This window comes from Coptis chinensis, chromosome 7 (genome assembly GCF_015680905.1).
Source record: "Coptis chinensis isolate HL-2020 chromosome 7, ASM1568090v1, whole genome shotgun sequence".
Classification (NCBI taxonomy): domain Eukaryota; kingdom Viridiplantae; phylum Streptophyta; class Magnoliopsida; order Ranunculales; family Ranunculaceae; genus Coptis; species Coptis chinensis.
The window spans coordinates 3,842,388-3,861,180 of NC_141462.1; the positions used below are offsets into that span (position 1 = coordinate 3,842,388).

Sequence of the window (18,793 nt, forward strand, 5' to 3'; positions counted from 1 at the left end):
CCTCGGTGGACATATACCACCCTTAAAGAGAATCTAAAAGTTAATAAACTGTATCTCCGCATCATATATATATATCTTAGCGTTACTGAGGTGGTCGGTGCAGAAAATATGAGATTTGATGAATTGCTTACAGATATCGAGGTTAGGGACTTGGTCTTCAAAGAACACAGAATTCCTTCACTTCCAAAGACTAACCATACCTGCAACAAGACCAGGCTTGGTTCATTTAACTAAATCTGCTTTAGGAGATGACCATATTCACAAACAGAAGGCGCCTGCCTGAAGGCGCTGGGCGTTCGATCTCGAGTTACTAACAAATTTTACTTGATCTGTCCAAAACAAACTCATGATTATTGTTCAAAACCTATCACTTATTAACAGAGTACGTGAAGGATATAAGTTTGCAACTTTATTTGGTTATCAAGTCATCTGCATGATCACATTCGTAAATTATGTTCTTGCTTAGCTGTAATTCAGATTCCGTTATTAACTTATAGCTAGGTTAGTTAGGGACAACAGATTATTTGTTATGTCAGTTAAACTATAACTTTAGTCTTTAAATACTTGTCAACATTAATTTCAGTAATATAAAATTTATTTCATTCTCATTCTCATTCTCTGAAATCTACCACATATCAGTAACTATAACTTTTGTTATTTTTGTTAATGTAATTTCTACAAATTTAGGGACAATAAAAAATTTTGACTGCAACAAATCGGTTATATTCACTTAACCGCTAACAACGCCCATCCATAAAAGGAGCCAATTTTTGAATGCTTGCTACTCTGCCTTCATCAAGAAGCTCGTTTTCTTCTTCTTCTTCATCTTTCATCTTCAAGAAACTTGTCTTCTTCATCTTTCATCCTTCATCTTCAAGAAGCTCGTCTTCTTCTTCTTCTTCATCTTTCATCATCAAGAAGCTCGTCTTCTTCTTCTTCATCTTTCATCATCAAGAAGCTCGTCTTCTTCTTCTTCATCTTTCATCTTCAAGAACCTTGTCTTCTTGATCTTCTTCTCTTTCATTTTGTTTGCTCCTACAAACTCAATATCATGACAAACCTTCCTTCTTCAACAATTCCTTCTTCAACAATTGCGATGAAGAAAGTCGCTAAGGATGCACTGTTCGCCCACAAGTGTGGAAACAACGCACGAGCTCTTTCTCTCATCAATGAATCTTTTAAAAAAATGCCGAATTATATCGCATTAAAGCTGAAATTTATAAAGATTATGCGGATTCATCAAAGAATGCCAACGAGAAAACACAGCAACAAATGCTTGCTCTTGAAGCAGCAAGAATGGCTACTTCATTGTCGCCAAATTCACTAGCTTTCTGTCTTTGTCATGCGCAACTACTTTACAGTACTTTTAGCTTGTAGTTCCAATGGGTATAAGAAGTTGGTTGATGAATGTCATAGAGGATGCGAAATTAAAGATCCAATTGATCCTGGTGAGGAAATCATTCAAGATGAGAGTATCAAGAAAATTTCGTGTCGTGAAGAAAGAATTGTTAGAACAAAGGAACGACTCTCTGACCTTGCTGCTAGATATAGCATTACTTCCGAAGCATCAAGTGCAAATGTGGATCTTCAACGTGAGGATGATAATACTATAAGAAGACAGATTTCACAATCTGAAACCATGTCAACGAAGCATAAGATCACTGAAGCTCAGTTTGAGGGTCAAATCAAGAAGGCAACAAAGACGAAAGATGAGCGAGGGATGGAGAATAAAGACCCTGTCAGTGCTGAGAGGCTGTTGCAATTACAGCAGGCTGAGACACCTCCACGCAATTCTGTGCCATCAGAAGTAAAACTCGATTCACCCCGGCAACTTGCATTGGTAATAACACCTCCTTATACTCGATCAATGTCTCGAGATTCAATATTAGATGCTAAATGTGGTTACGATGTTAAACATATAATAGTATCAATAATTTGATAAAAGATTTAAATGGTAAAAGATTTCCTGAACATTTTATCAGCACTTCATTCTTGGGTATGATATGACCGTATGAGGATTCGGGAAAGATTCAAATGGCCCATGTCGTGTTTGTCTGTCTGTAATTTTCTTTGAAGAATTACACACTTACGTTTTTACACATTAAAACAGATATATAGCACAACAATTATGCTTGATTAGAGAATAGTTGTTCTACAGAAGTTATAGTTATTAGAATGGTCTATATCAGTTTTAGTCAAGTGTTTGGACTTTGGAGTAGGAGATAGTAAAGTGTTGTGGGCTATATAAATTATGGAGTATATCAGTGATGAGTGACATAATTTCTTATCTATATAATTTCTTAATGGGCTAGGTGTTGATAAATTAAACATTTATTCACTAATAGTGAGCCATTTGCGAACAGTAAAATGCATCTTAAGCATGTTATGGAATATAGTCACTTGCATTAGGTATCTAATTTTGTTTTACTGCAGATTCCTTATTTGACCTATGAGATGGCTCAATGGGGAAAGCGCTCTCAAAGAACTGCCCGAGCTGCTCGTGTTCCTCAAGAGAACCCCCCTGAAGAAGCTGCTCCTGTTGCAGAAGAAGAAATTCCCCCTGAAGAAGCTGCTCTTGTTGCAGAAGAAGAAATTCCCCCTGAAGAAGCTGGTCTTCTTGAAACAAATCCAGATTTCTTGATAAACTTTCCGCGCAGTCAAAGAACTCCTCGAGTAGAAGTCTTTGGAAGAGGGCGAGGAGCAGGACGTTAAGATTCACATGTGGGAAGGGAAAAGGCTTATGCACCATATGTAAATTTAGTACTTGGGTGTACAATGTTTGCTAGCTTCATGGATACTCCTCTCTTGTTTGCTGAACCTATCATCCTGTAAAGTCTCAATCAATTCTGTTATGTTTATGTACCATATTCAAACTCTCTGTTTATGTAACAAATTCAAATGCTGAGATCTATTGGGATTTAGAATACTGGTGCTGGTGTTTCCCAGTTCAAATCAAATACTGATTTGAGTACGTTCCTCTTTTTTTTTTTTTTTTTTTTTTTTGCATATATTTCTTGTTGTTGTTGAATGCCATGTCTGCTGCCATAGAATCATTAAATCAGAGTCACTATATACTTAACACACAAGTTTGGCGGTATTCAATATTCAAAATAGGAGTCTTCTTTCAAAATGTGATTTTCCTCTCGTTCACTTATTTTGTACATATTACAGGGTACCAAAGCTCCACAAAATATGCTTTATTTTTTTTTTGCACACAGATAAGGATATATTATTGATATAGTAGAAAGAATATTGCAGAGGCTTGTTGTTACATGATTCTTAGAACAAAACTACTATAGCTAATTTCTAATCAAATCTATAGTATGTCCGGAATGGACTTTCTATAGCTGGGACAAACGGTGGGCTAGTAGTTCAATTCTCCAAAGACAGTCTCCTAAGTTCAAGAGAGCACTCTTTTTAGCCGCTGCATCTTCCCCAAAGTTAGCTTCTCTCAATGTGTGAGTGTTCCACCATTGTTCCATCTGTGAAGTTGCTCTCATCCATCTTGCTTTTAGGTGCCAAGGGAGAGTCTTTCCTTTTAACTGCCAGAATCACTGCCATTGAGTCACTCTCTATCCACATGTTCCTCCGTCCCTTATCAACTGCCATTTCTAATGCAAGTACCATGGCTGTACATTCTGCCTCGAAGTTTGTTACTACTCCCAGTCCATGCACAAGTACTCCCAAAAGCTCGGCTTTGTAGTCCCTGAAGATCACTCCTGCACCTCCTATTCCTCGATTTCCAATGGCCGAGCCATCGGTGTTAGCTTTAACTAGGTATCTGTCAGGAGGTACCCAGGAGACTTCTCTGATTCTATTTGCTGGTTTGGCTCTTCCTTTTATATTCAACAGAGTTAGAAATGCCAAGTCATCGACTGTGTTGAACATTGTACCGGTTGCCAGAATAAAATATGCTTTCCTTGCACCACCAATATGATCACAGGAATTGGATTCTCAAGGGCGATCAGGTATTGGAACGACATAAGAGCTCTGCACATAGGACAGATATGCTTTTCTAAATTCGCTCATGTTATTCAAGAATTGGGGATAAACTGCAAGAATTTGGAAAGGTTATGCATTTACAATATGGATATGAATTTGGACGTAAAACGTTGTAATACATTTGCACTAGATGAGTATATATGCCTCTCTAGTAATAACTAGTAATCTCAGAAAATTGAAGATATTAGTTCTTGATTACTGTCTGATATTCAAGTTGGGCTTGAAGAATGTCATTGATTGGGGATTGCAGTGATCTCCAAATTGTCCTTCCAAATTGTATGCTAGTGACAATAGACCATCATGGACGTCTTACTATGAGACCAGGTATTTTAATGACGAAGATCGCCTTCAGAATACAATGCCATTAGTTGGTTCATATCTCATAAAGACCAGAAGTTGGAGCTTGGCAGCTTATTGTCGTTGCGTGATCAACTATGGCAGTTCGAAAGGTATGGAATATTTGACTCCTTTGTCGAATAATATAATACCATAGCAGATTTCCATCTGAGCATAAAATATTAAGAAGTATGAGAGCCGATTATCATACTTGCCCATAATGATGCTAACCGGAGCAAGCCACAAACTACACCCTTCTCCTGGAGCACTAGTGATCAGAAGTTCTTCAAGCTGGAAAAGGACATAACGGATTATTACCTTTGTTTTGGACTTTGGTCCTCCTGGCAGTGGAAAAGCACCCCTAGTGGATTCATGGCGGAACAATTTGGACTATTTTCGCATCAGCACAGGCCAGGTTCTAAGAGCAGAATTGGAATCGGGATCCAAATATAGTGACATGACCGAAGGCCCGTGCTGACAATCACCCGTGCATACGCACTGGCTCTATTAAAACATGTACTAGTTTAAATTTTTCTAGACAACGTTATACGCACCGTTAAATATATAAGATGTGTATTAGAAGGTTTTTGTATGTTATTAAATCTATTATTTTAATAGTACATATTAATAGTGGGACTTATTTTAATATATAGAATAGAATGATAAATTTTTTTCGAGAGTAGGAATGTAGTTACCCTGTTGGTGTATATCTTGGCCAGAATTTTTAGTTGTTCTGTTGTTTTGTTTTCATTTTGTAATATGTCCATTGCATTTATTTCCTTGCAGTGAGGTTCTTCAATTTGGACCTGTATGCTTTGTATTCCTGACCTGAAAGATAAGTAGAAGATAAGTATGTGTATAATACTAATGATGTAGACATTATAGTTGTGATAATGTTACCTATTTCTTAATTCTTCGACGCATTTCATATCCAAGTTCAAATATATCCTTGTTGCCGACGTCGGGGATAGTTTGAACACGTCCCTTTTATTAACTGTAATCATATTGACTGTAAATGTGAGTCAAATATAAAAGTAGATATAGCTAATTATGTCAATTTAATAAATAATACCTTCAAACTTTTTGACAAACATCGAAGATAAGATGATGACGACGTCTTCTTTTCGAGATATACTGCTTAATATATGTTTTGAGAGATCATCCCATAAAGTCGCTTTTAGTTCTGTTCCCTCGCTTAATAAGTATAATTATGTTAAGTAATGAGATATTTTCTAGTACATAAAGGAAATAATGTATGTATAAATATTTACCTCTCGCTATTCTATTGTAATTTCAATGTACTTCCCCGAACCTTGTGGGCTGATTCCTTTTAGAAATCCAATAACATCTGTTTTGTTGGAATTGTCGGAGTTTAAAATAATGTATGTAAAGATATATAAGAAATCTTCTAAATTCTAACTTAGCCTTCATACCTATAGTATAAGTCACCTTCCCATGTTTGCTTGGAATATGTTCTAGATCGCTGAATGTGAATTTGTTTTTAGAGAACGCACCATCATCATCATCGGTTGTTGCGCTTACAACCGTGGTCGCCTTTTGAATTTGATTGTGAGATCGTTGTCTATTTGACGGTATGTTCCATATGTGCTTGCAACAAAACTTTTCAAATACTAATATATCCCCTTCTTTTAGTTTATCTTTAAATTGGTCTATGTTGTATCGCGGTATGGAAGCTTTCATTTGATTTTCCTCAGAATTGAAAATATTTTTTTAATAAAAGTAATAGTAATATAATTGAAAGCTTATTGATATTATTTTACCTTTTCGTCAATCATTAACATTTCCAAGCCATATATGGTTTCTGGATTCCTCTGGTTTCTAGCTATCCACATCCTCGTAATTCTTGCTTTTATCTTGCCGCGAAATTTTGTGTCTTTTATTTCATCGAATGTTTTGTATCCTTTTACCGCCATCTTGATACGATTCTGAAAAAACCACAAACTGCACTGTTACAATAGAATACGGTGATATTATTAGATCTAACTTCATCATATTTATTAGATCTGTAAGCATGCAAGTTTTATCGAGTAACTTAATTTTGTGATATATAGGTTTGTTTTAGCTTTTGCAATGGGAGGTGGTCTATGTTTGTTTGAATGTCAGTTCATTGGGTAATTATTTTTGTGCTAATTTATTTTAATTGGGTGAAAACTACAAATAAGCTCTTAATATGAGTGAGTGTACTTTGGCATAGTAAGTGGTTATCATATATAGGGATGTCCACGGGTCGGTTTGGATCGGTTTTAGAGTAAAACCGAACACCGAACCGACCTTATCGGTTTATGTGTTACACGATCCGATCTGAACTGATACTCTAGTCTTAACCGATCCGAAACCGATCCGACTGTCTTCTCACCTAACTGATATCCGATCCTATCCGATTGTTTCACAAGATTAATCAAATCAACCCAAAAATCTGTATTTGTCTCAATTGATTTTGTGTTTTAGAGTTTTTTATTTCATATTCGAAGTTGGGGTTCAAGTTTGATGAAAATAATAAGATTTGAAGGTCCGGTTTGTTTGAATATGTCGCTTCAGTATATAGATTTGAAGGTCAGGTTTGTTTGAATATGTTGTCTTTGGATATTTGGTAGAGACGAGGGGTATAAAGGGAGTTACGTCCTTTTTATTTGGGTTGTTACGGTGGTCAAAAGTGAGTATTCATGCAACAAATTAAGTTGGTATAATGCTTTATTAGTTGGTTTTGTATGTAACAAACATATAGCGGGAATTCATCTTATAACACAAGACTAAAACCTCCATTAGAGGGGGGGGGGGGTATATGAAGCCACGTGAGGATGATTGGTAGTTAATACAAGAGATTAGTCATTAGTATTAAGCGCTTCAAGTTCTTAGCTTTGTGAGTTTCTAGAGATAGAACTCATAATGATGAACTAAAGTTTGGAGCCACCATCAAAAAGATTTGTGGGGGAGCTAAACTCTCATGCTAGTAAAACCATGATCAGAGATGACTTGGTATTCACTAGGGATCAAACAAACAATTCGACAACTAACTAATAGTCAATCAATTTAGTGTTTGGAATTTCCCTTCTCTATTATCATTTCCATCATTTAAATCACTATTTCATACCTTAAATTTATTGTTTTCATATTATATCATATTATTCTCGTCTTAGTGAATTAGTTTAGTTAGTCTAGATAAGTATTCAAGTACGTGCAAACAAGAGTGGATCGAACTCTACTGTTCTTTCAATCAATTCAAATTTAAAACCCATTATTATTAGTCCTCCAAGTTACTAATTAACAACTCCCAAGCTAGAAATCTTCTGCATGTTCCAGATGATGCCACAGTCAGTATCCTTATTACAAATGGTGCATGGAATGAGCTCGTTCACAATCTGCCAGAAGGTGAGTTAAAAATGAATATTATGCAGACTTCCATCAATGTGAACTTTGTTCAGGATTTGGTAGTATGGACAGTTACTAGTTCTGAAAAATTCTCCACAAAGTCAGATTACTTGGCTATCAACAAAATGAGAGAGAAGGTCAGTTGGAATAAAATGGTGTGGGGTAAATTTAATGTACCAAAGCACTCGTTCATCACCTGGCAACTGTTTGTTGGATGCCTTGCTACTCAAGATCGTTTGATCCACAAAAATGTACTATCTTACTCAAAATGTTGTCTATGTGATGCACACCCAAAAAATTCCAAACACCTCTTCTTCAATTGTGTCTTCTCGAAGAGGATCTGGGTAGTTGTTAAAGACATGATGGGTATTGGTGCAACAGTGCATGAGTCGTCATTAGAATGGAAGTTTCTTATGAGATTCACTAGAACAAACTCTATCACCAGTGAGATTGCTAGAACCATGATCTATGCCACTGTGTATGGGATATGGAATGAACGTAATAGCAGGAGCAAGGTTCAGAGATAAAGCTCATAATCGCAGATTTGATTAGCGGATATATTATTGATACTATGAGAACCTACCTCCAACGAGTTATCAAAGAAACTGATGATATATCCCATGAGGCCAAAAGAATGACGGCAAGCTCGGTATTGATATAAATTTTAGGCAAAAAATACCGGAATTTTTTCAATGGACAAAGCCTCCAATAGACACGATCAAAATCAATGCTAAGTGTTTTGTCAATGAAAGGGGTGCTGGGTATGGTGGTATCTTGCAAAACCATGAAGGTACACCTATACTAATGTATATAGGCAATACTAACTTTCGATCTCTGATTATTCAAAAGTTAAAAGGTATTGAGGCGGGCCTTCTAGCAAAGACTCAATGTGGATTGTATCAAGATCTTACTAGAGTCTCGATTCCATCTTGAAAATCCAAGTAATTAACAAGATGGAGGTCTGTCCTTGGTATTGTTTGGACCTTGTTTAGGCTATCTAGGGCCTCATAAGCAAGTTTGAGTCGATTAGGATTTCCCATGTGTATATGGAAATTAAAAGAATAGAGCAGCAGACCTCTTAGCCAAAACAAATACTACTCATGATAGTCTTTTAAATCAAGTTGAGACATTCTATAGCATTCCCCCACTAATGTTTGATCTCAATGTAATAGTGGAGGAAGATGCTCAAGGTAAGATATATCAAATATGTTAAATCAATACAGGTTGGGGTCCGCCAAACCCTTAATCGTTTCAAAAAAAAAATGTTGGGCCTCATATGGGTCTAAAAACACCCAAGGTCCATACTTATATGAATGGGTACATTTTAACAATGTTTTCAAGCCCAATATGATTCTTAAATACCCATAAAAGTTATAACAACAAATTCAAATAATATATTTCACAAAATCAACAACAATAAGAATATCAATGTTCTACTATAGAAAAAAAAAATTGTAACATGCTAGACTTCAAAATAATTACTTTCAATTTAAATAATATAATTTCCGTTGTTTAAAAATTAGGTTGTTATACAAATCATTTAAGTTAGTTCGGTTTCATGTTGGTTTTCTACTAAAATACGGTTTGGTTTTGGTTTTGAAAATGACAAGTTGATGTGGTCTCATGGGCTTTTACAAGAACCGCTATGAACCAAACCATGAACACCCTAATTTTAACTTGAAAACCATATACAATGTGGTTCTTCCTGATAGGACCAAAAACTAAGTATTAAACAAAATAACAAATCTAAAAAAAACCTTAAACTTCACCAACAAGATGAATTAAAATAGAATTTTTTGTAAGTATGATCTACTAACCATAAAGATGATCTCTACAAAAATTCAAATCGTTTGGAAATCTCTAAACTAGATAAAAATTGTTGCAAACTTTTTTAAAAAATCTAACAAGTTGCAATTTGTTTTTGCAATGTTAAACATAGAGAGAGAGAGAGAGAGAGAGAGAGAGAGCCCTAACTAAGTAATAAACTAAGTACCAAATCTAAAAACAACCCAAAACTTCACCTCAAAGATATATAAATTATAATATATTTTTTGAGGATATGATCTACTAACCATAAAGATTATCTCTAAAAAAAATTTGATAATTAAGCTCATATGATAACGTTTAACATTGCCAAAAAATGATTGCGAGTTGACAACAATTTTTATCACAGTTAGAAGTTTCCAAATAAACTGAATTTTTGTAGAGATCATCTCACTGATCAGTAGGTCATATCTACAAATACTTAGATTTAATTAATTCATCTTGTAGTTGAAGGTTTATGTTTGTTTAGATTTGATACTTAGTTTAGTATTTAGTTTTTGGTTCTTTCAAGAGCCGCATAGTTTTCTATGGATATGATCTACTAAACATAAAGATCATCTCTAAAAAGATTTAGCTCGTTTCATAATATTTGACATTGCTAAAAAATAATTGCAAATCGTCAGATTTTTTAAAAAGTTGACAACAATTGTATTCTAGGTTAGAGGTTTCCAAACGAGCTGAATTTATATAGAGATCATCTTTATGGTTACGAGATTATATCTACAAAAAAAAAATGTTTTAATACATCTTGCATGTAAAGTTTTGATTTTTGTTTTTTACTTAGTCTCGTACTTAGTTTTTGGTTCTTTCCGAAGTTGCACTCAATAAAGTCCACCACCATTTTTTTTCCAGATCGAAAAGACTTGATGGTTAGCTTTAGGAGGCACCTGATGATATTTTCGCATTGTGACATAACAAATATCACACTTTTTTTTTTCAGTTATGTCTATCTCACTGTGAACTCGATCATAGGATACTGATAACTAATAAAGACTTTGATGTCTAATAGGTCCACATCAGACAGTTCCAAAAGCTCCGGTCGCTCGTCACCTCCCATCTGCCTTACAATCACCGATTGATTCGATTCCTTTGACTTTGCATTTTTCATCTAGTTTAGGTGTGAAATGGGGAAGTTGTAGAAGTGGAGTATAGTATCTAGTCTTAATGTTGCATACGTGAGCAAACATTTGGCTAAGTCTTAGTAGCGAAACCATAACCCCTAATGATCTAGTGTATAGTCGAAACAAACACGATCCTAACATGGGTTGAAGCAGCATATTTGCACAGAGTAGGATATGATGTGATGTTGATTGTGGCTTAGTTGTTCCTCCAAATTCTCTCTTGACAAATGGGGATAGATCGAACATCTTCTGTACACTATGGTGTAAGTACACTACAAAAGATATCATTTATTAGGCACATAATATAACACTGTGTATCCTAACAAATCCAATTAATAAAGATATTCACACTAGCACATGAAATCACACTTTAATCAAGAATACAAATAAATGCAAGACAAATAGTTCATTATTTAAATTAGTGTGTGCAATCACTGTCTAAACTATTTAAGAACTTTACCTCATTAAAAGATTAATATATGTGATCATTGTAATAATTAAAATCATTACATACAGCTCATTTACCATATGCAAAATTTCTTATAGAGATTATTGAGATGCATGAATGACATTCTTTAGTCTTAAGAACCACTCTACTCCAAAACCTCAAGCAGATGGAGAGGTCCACAATAATTAATATCAAAGTAGGGCAGTCAACGGGCTGGACCTGACCATGACATATCTAAGTCCAAGCCTGGCCTAGAATATGTATGATATTTACAATTGAAGCCCGCTCTAGGTCCTTTTGGACAAGATCGGATTCGGGTCAGGTCTAGTTCCATTAGCAATACATAAAAACTATTTTTTTTGAAAAAACAATCTAATTTGTAGGTGACAAGATTTGAACCCACATCTTTTGTATGACAAACACAATACTAACCAATCTGGCTTCTAATTTTTTATGTACGTAATTAGTAAATATATTATTTCTATTAACTATTAAGCACACATAACTATTGCTTTCAGGCAAAGCCATTATCAGACTGGACATGCATTTGTCCAGATCTAACCCAATAATCTTATCAAGCTAAATTTAAAGTCTCAATCTTTATCTTATCGGTTCGGATTCAATCGGAATTCAGGCAGGTCCTGGCCCATTTACAGTCAAAGGGACCCCAGATCTAGCAACCCTTGGTGAGTTGGTGTTGGTAATTGATTGGAGACTTGAACTGCAACCTCCTTAGATTCCCCACTTCCAATACTGAACAAGATGTCAGATATCCTTTTTGGTCATTTTCATAATAACTACCGAAACCAATCTTAATCCCCCTCACATCATCCTAAGTCCTAACCCATTAATGACACCGGGGTCTGGCAATATAACATATATCTGGGCATTGTGCTTACAGAGAAACTTGCGAGAGGAATCGAGACATGCTATGTTTGTAATGCAAGGTGGGAAAAGTCATGGTGTATGCTCCTATCTCATATAGTTCCCTACTGAACTTCTTTCCCATGTGCAGTCAAACACACCATAAAACAAGGTCGATGTTTGTGATTGTAATAAAGTAAGAATTCGAGAAAGGAAGTAAGGATGTGAGGTATCAAGTAGAGATTTGAGTCAAGATTAACCATCCATGGGCTTCAAAGTAGTAAACAAAGTATCAAGCAATGACTAGTAGTTAGACTCTACAAGTTGTATCTATTATTGAACTAGGACCACTGGATATACACCATTTCTAGCATAGCATTGATCAACACCATTGCGCATGGGACGACCTTTATTGCCATAAGGATTTAAATATCTAACGCAGGACCTTTTCTTCTAGTCATTTTTAGCAATACAAAAATTCCTTGTAATATGATAACATAATTTCAAATGATAATCTAGCAATACAAAAAGTGGAAAGATATGGAAGTCAGTGGTCATAATATCAAACAATCATACCTTTTTTATAAAAAAAAAAAAAAAAAAAAAAAAAAAAGATGATTGGTTGATTACCTCTAGCTCTTCTGAGTGGTTAACTGGTTGTAGACTCGACTGAGAGGATAGATCATTAAACTAAACAATCCGCCTACACAAAAAACGATTAAAATATTAAGATAATAAATTTTCAACAAGCCACTAACAAGACTACAAGAGTAAATACCATGCAAAAAAGGTGTTATTTGAAACTTTTACAAATATTTATTGTAAGCTACTCAGACCATGTGACAAAATCAATAAGGTTCACAAATATATTTGATGACGAATCGAGATCATATGCTATTTGAAACTTTTATGAATAGTTATTGAAATTTTTGATGAATGGCTACTGTTAAGAGCATTTGAAATGCAGGGGTTTATGACTATAGTCACCAACTTTGGCCAAAAACTGCTCTGCAATGCAGAGGTGATTATCTGGTGAATATTTTGCCCAGTTGATTTCAAGGTGAAACTCATCACCAAAATAGTGGCTGACTTGTTAACTTCGGATGAGATGTTGGATTCCGTCTGGATTACAAAACTCACTAGACGGAATCCAACATCTCGTCTCGCTATATTTCTTTTTTTCCAAACGGAATCAAACATCCCGTCCGGAGTTCTAACGGCTAGTTCACCAACGGTCAGAAAATCAGAACAGTAAAAAACGGTCAAAATAAAAAACTTTGGTATATATACAACATTTCTTTCATTTCAACTCATACTTCCAACAATCATATATCATATTTCTTCTTCTTTAAAATCAGTTCTTCAAAAAAACAAAATATCAAATGGCATCAACTCAAGCATCTCAAGCAAGTGGTAGCACTCAAGCAAAAACAAAAACTCACTTTAGCATGTCCGAAGATCAAACTCTATGTCTTGCTTGGATAAAAATTAGTGAAGACTCCATTGTTGTTGGTGTTTTCCAAAATGCAAAAATATTTTGGAATCGTGTAACAAACGAGTTCAATCAAACACGTGGGTCGGATAGGTCTTCCGATTCAATTAGTGGTAGATGGAAATATATTTCAAAAATGATGAACAAGTTCGTGGCAATTGTGAATGTGGTGGAAGCTCGACATACAAGTGGTACAACAATATAAAGCCGGGTAATTACAATGTTGTCAATTTGGAATTTATTGATTATCTTAGTCTTAGTCTAATTATTTCCGTCTTAGTCTAATTATCTTAGTGTATTTATTATTTCCATTTTAGTTTTAGTCTAATTATTATCTTAGAGAGGACTCCATGAAAGACGCACGCATAACATAACCGAGAGAGTCAGAGTTAAGGAGCTCGCCTTACTTCATCATGTTTAACAAAACAAATGCATGTTAGGGATTATAGTGAATAATAATAATAATAAATCATGAATAAATTCAAATCATACTAACCTCGGCTAACTACTCAAACTGTACTGACAAATCTGCTACCACTACGACATCTACTGGTGGAATAGGTATGCTCATATCTTGCCCCTGAGAAGTAATCATGCTCCAGTGCCAAAGGTCATCCTCATCAAATATTTGTGGAGTTCTTTGCGGCATGTGAATATCATGAAACACCCTGGGCTGTGACTGTGGCAACTCCACTCTTTCTGGGAAATGAATGTCGGGCCTCAATGCTTCAGAAGTAACCCCTTCAAAATTGGTGCCTCGGTATAACGCATCTAGCAAGAGACCTCGACCAACCCTTTTCTAATACAACTCATAGTCTCCCGTAAAAATAAAAGCTAATACGCCCCGACCAATCATTTGGGTTTGCTCTATAGTGTGAAAGAGCAAAGGGAAGAATATCGAGGTCATTCATATCTATGGGTGGTGGGTAAGGTATAACAATCTCTAGATACTTGCCGCCAACATCTCGTCCCCAAAGGTACCATGTACGATTCGACCTATAAGTATCATTCGCCGCTGAGAAAGAAACCTTGCTCTATGACACATATAGGATAGTCTACGGTACTCAGTGTTCTTAGGAACATCTAGAATATCCGCATAAATATGAAGGACTCGCCCGTGGTTGCCACTCAATGCGGGTAGCTCCTAAAAGCTCAATCTGCTGACGAGTGTTGTGAATATTATCCGATAGATCTCCATACCCCCTCTGCCTACGATGAAGCCCCTATGCTTGAATACGTGGAATCAGGTCATGAGTCTCATCCTCTTCCAACCTCTTCAACACATGATACATCACACGAAAATGTTCGTACCACCAATACTAAATCAATAGAATAAATACAATATCAATAATATATATATATATATATATAAACATGTCAACATTAACAATTAGATAAATAAATGAAATGAAACAATAACTTAATAAATAAGACTTACCGGTATAATCCAAACAAAGCCGCATTAAATTGCCTTTTAGCGGCTTTTCGTCTCAACCATGAGGTATAACCAAATGTAAAGGTTTGCCAAGATGGATTGACCCCAGTCATAATCCCACATCCTCTCTACTTCTGAGACAGCGGCCATCCACCCGATACGTAAATAACTATCAACATATCCAAATAATACCGCACCAACAAAGTAGAAGAGGAAGGCACATACATACTCGTGGATCGACTCCTCACCAATATGATAGTATTTCAGCTTCTCCTTAAGTCTATTCAAATATCTCGAAGTAAACCAACTCATATTTATAGCTCCTCCCTTAAACTGCTCAGCCGATAATCTCAAAAACTCGTTTTCCTCATCATCTTCATCCAAATCAAAATCTTCAAAGAAACTCGTCGTCGTAGTAAAAACCTCTAAATTTTCACCTAAAGGAACGACATTTCCATAACCAATTGGGATACCCGTGAGCATTGTGAAATCAAGAGGGGTAATCCCAAGCTCACCCCATGGGAAATGGAATGTGTGGATAGTTTGCCACCACCGCTCAACTATTCCAAACAACAACGCTTGATCATTTTGTTCCAAACTAGAATTCAAAAAATTCTCAAATGGTGTGGCGGCTATAATATTGGTAATCATGACAAAATTAGGATCCGTTTTTGACTTCATACAACGCCACCACGACAACAACATTTGAAAGTGCACAACGACTTTTCCATAGGTGTACTTCCTACATTCAACCAACACAATAATGCGATATAATTACAACTAATTTTTTTTTTTAAACAATGCGACAAATTCAAACTAATTACACAACAACAAACTTGATATAAACTAACATAAAAAAAAAAATTAACATAAATTTTTTTTTAAAACTTACTTGAGACTCCGCCACTCGATTGGCTACGTGTCAGACCGAAGTTGACGCTAATGGTGGGTGTTCCTCGATTTCACAACGCGGTGGAAAATTGAACCCAAGTTCAATTTCGTCCTCCTCGCCCACATCTTGCGTTCGCGACGATGAACCTTTTTGCCCATTTTTTTTTGAAATTTTAAAACTTCCAAACCATCTAATACGCTCTTCATGTGGTGAGGTTGGTAGGGATGCATTAGGGGGTGGAGAAATCATTAGGAATGGAAGTTTGTGATAAAAGGTTGTTAATGGAGGCTTGAAAATCGCAATGGAGGCTGGGAAGAAAGTGAAAATGGAGCATATTCGCGTCTGTTCATATTGAGTAACCAGACGGGATATTACATTCCGTCTGGTTATAAAATACCAGACGGGATGTTACATTCTATCTCAATCAAAAACCTCCAGACATAATCTAACATCCCGTCTGAGATATTTTATTCACCTCTGCATTGCACAGCTTCACCTTGGTGGTTCACCGATGTGGTGAAAATGGGGTGAATAAGTGCTGAGGTGGCGATGATAGGGGGAATAGTCACCTGCATTGCAAATGCTCTAAGTGTTAACAAGTGTTACCAAAAAACGCGTGTCGTTTCGCTACGTGGTATGTATCTAGATACGGATACGGGTATGCTATTTGGGGTGGGACACGATACGGTGGGGTAAGCTTAATCGGCACGCTATTTCAAATCTTAATTCACTATGGTGCGATAATGCGAGACAATGATATATATTAAACAAATTACTAAATTGAGATGTAGAATTATGGATAGAATATGCAACAATATATAGAAAAATAAAGAACGAAAGTAAAAAGTGGCAGGTGATAGAAAATGGAGGGAAAATTAGGCAGGAGAAGTAAAAATAAAATGGGGAAAAAAAGGCTGAAAATTAAAGAAAGGGTAAATGCATAATATAATAGTCAACTTGCTTACATAATGTCTCAAACATATCAAGTGTAATAATGCATTTAATTAGATATAGCATATAAAATATAGATTTTATTTTAAATGAAAATCAAATTCATACCATGCTTCCTGCTGACTTTCCAAATCTTGAATTTGTTGCTCAACATGGGCTTGTGCATGTCTATCATCTGAATCTGATGCATCAATCTATCTCCAATGTACCAAGCTCGAATATCAGGGGCTTCTAGTATAAATCCTTTCAAGCACATGAAACTACTATGTTGATATAAATGATTGGTCGCATATGCAACTCCATTCCACGGACTCCAGACAATAGATTTTATATTATTGCTCCCCAATTATTTATGAGCAAGTTGTGCTGGAAATGGAGTAAAAACATGGAAGAAATGTTACTGGTAGTGAGCTGCACACGATTTTGAAAAAAAAATTGGATTTATGGATGGCACAGCTAAACTTGTCCAGTCCCACTTTTCCCCAATTTGGGACAGTTCAACTTCTCCCGTCCAGAATGAAAATTAGAAATTTAGAAATATTGTGTTTGAAGCTTAAGATAGAAATGACACTTTTTTATTTGTATATATGCTGATGTGTCCAAATGAAAATGGCAATTGGATTATTGATGCTCAAAGAAGTGGAAAGATATGAAAAGTCTTTGGTAATAACACTACTAAAAGAAGGGCTTTCTGTGTCACTTTTTAAGTGACACAAGAAGTCACTTGTGTCACTTTTGAAACTAATTCTGAAGTGACCTATAAGCCCCCGACACATAAAGTTTTACCAAAAGTGACACAAAAGCCTTACTAAATGTGTCACTTTTTGTTAATAAAAGTGACACTTAAGAATAGCCTCTTGTGTCACTTTTAAGAAAGAGTGTCACAGTGCTTGTCTCAAAAGTGACACTAGTTGTATCCGTTTAGGACCAGAGTGGGACATAATTTCGTTAAAAGTGACACATTAAGTATACTAGTTGTGTCACTTTTGGACCAGAGTGAGACATAAGTACGTCAAAAGTGACACATTAAATATACTAGTTGTGTCACTTTTAGACTAGAGTGAGACATAAGTACGTCAAAAGTGACACATTAAATATATTAGTTGTGTCACTTTTGGACAAGAGTGAGACATAAATACGTCAAAAGTGACACATTAAGTATACTAGTTGTATTGTGTTTTTTTGACCCGAGTGAGACATAAATCGTCAAAAGTGACACATTAAGTATACTAGTTGTGTCACTTTTGGACCGAGCGTGAGACATAAAATGCGTCAAAAGTGACACATTAAGTATACTAGTTGTGTCACTTTTGGACCAGAGTGAGACATAAGAATGCGTCCAAAAGTGATTAAGTTACATTAAGTATACTAGTTGTGTCACTTTTTGGACCGAGCGAGACATAAGACGTCAAAAGTGACACATTAAGTATACTAGTTGTGTCACTTTTGGACCGAGAGCGAGACATAAAGACGTCAAAAGTGACACATTAAGTATACTTGGTTGTGTCACTTTTGGACCGTGAGAGTGAGACATAAGTACATCAAAAGTGACACATTAAAGTATACTAGTTGTGTCACTTTTGGACCAGAGATGAGACATAAGACGCGTCAAAAGTGACACATTAAATATACTAGTTGTGTCACTTTTGGACCGTAGTGAGACATTAAAAGCGTCAAAAGTGACACAAATGCCCCTTACTACTTCTTGTGTCACTTTTGGGAGTCAACTCCATATAACTTCAGATGAAAAGAAAGCGACACATAAGAGTAGTCAGGTTGTGTCACTTTTAATAGATATTATGTCACTTTTTCCAAAAGTGAGACAAATGAAAATAATTTTTTTAAAAACATTTTCTCATTTTTGTATTCGATCGTATTCATTTCTCAACCTGCATCCTATACGTCATAAACAAAATCCCATTAACCTGTTTTATGACAAACAACATCCACATACATTTATCAAAACATCACAACCAAAATAACTTTAACCTGCTTTATGATACAGAAACAACATCCACTCGAGAAGAAAGAAACAATA

At 35.6% G+C, this 18,793-nt stretch overlaps 1 protein-coding gene across 1 annotated transcript; it reads right to left on the bottom strand.

The window, feature by feature from the left end:
* Positions 1-3,441: 3,441 nt before the first annotated feature.
* Positions 3,442-3,888, bottom strand: LOC147485316 (uncharacterized). Its single transcript, XM_086573512.1, has one exon. It carries the CDS (start codon positions 3,886-3,888, stop codon positions 3,442-3,444), a length of 447 nt encoding a protein of 148 aa, XP_086429638.1.
* Positions 3,889-18,793: the final 14,905 nt, after the last annotated feature.

What these genes read in the sequence shown, in the direction of transcription:
- LOC147485316 (XM_086573512.1), bottom strand. Translation starts at nt 3,888, where the DNA reads ATGTTCAACACAGTCGATGACTTGGCATTTCTAACTCTGTTGAATATA.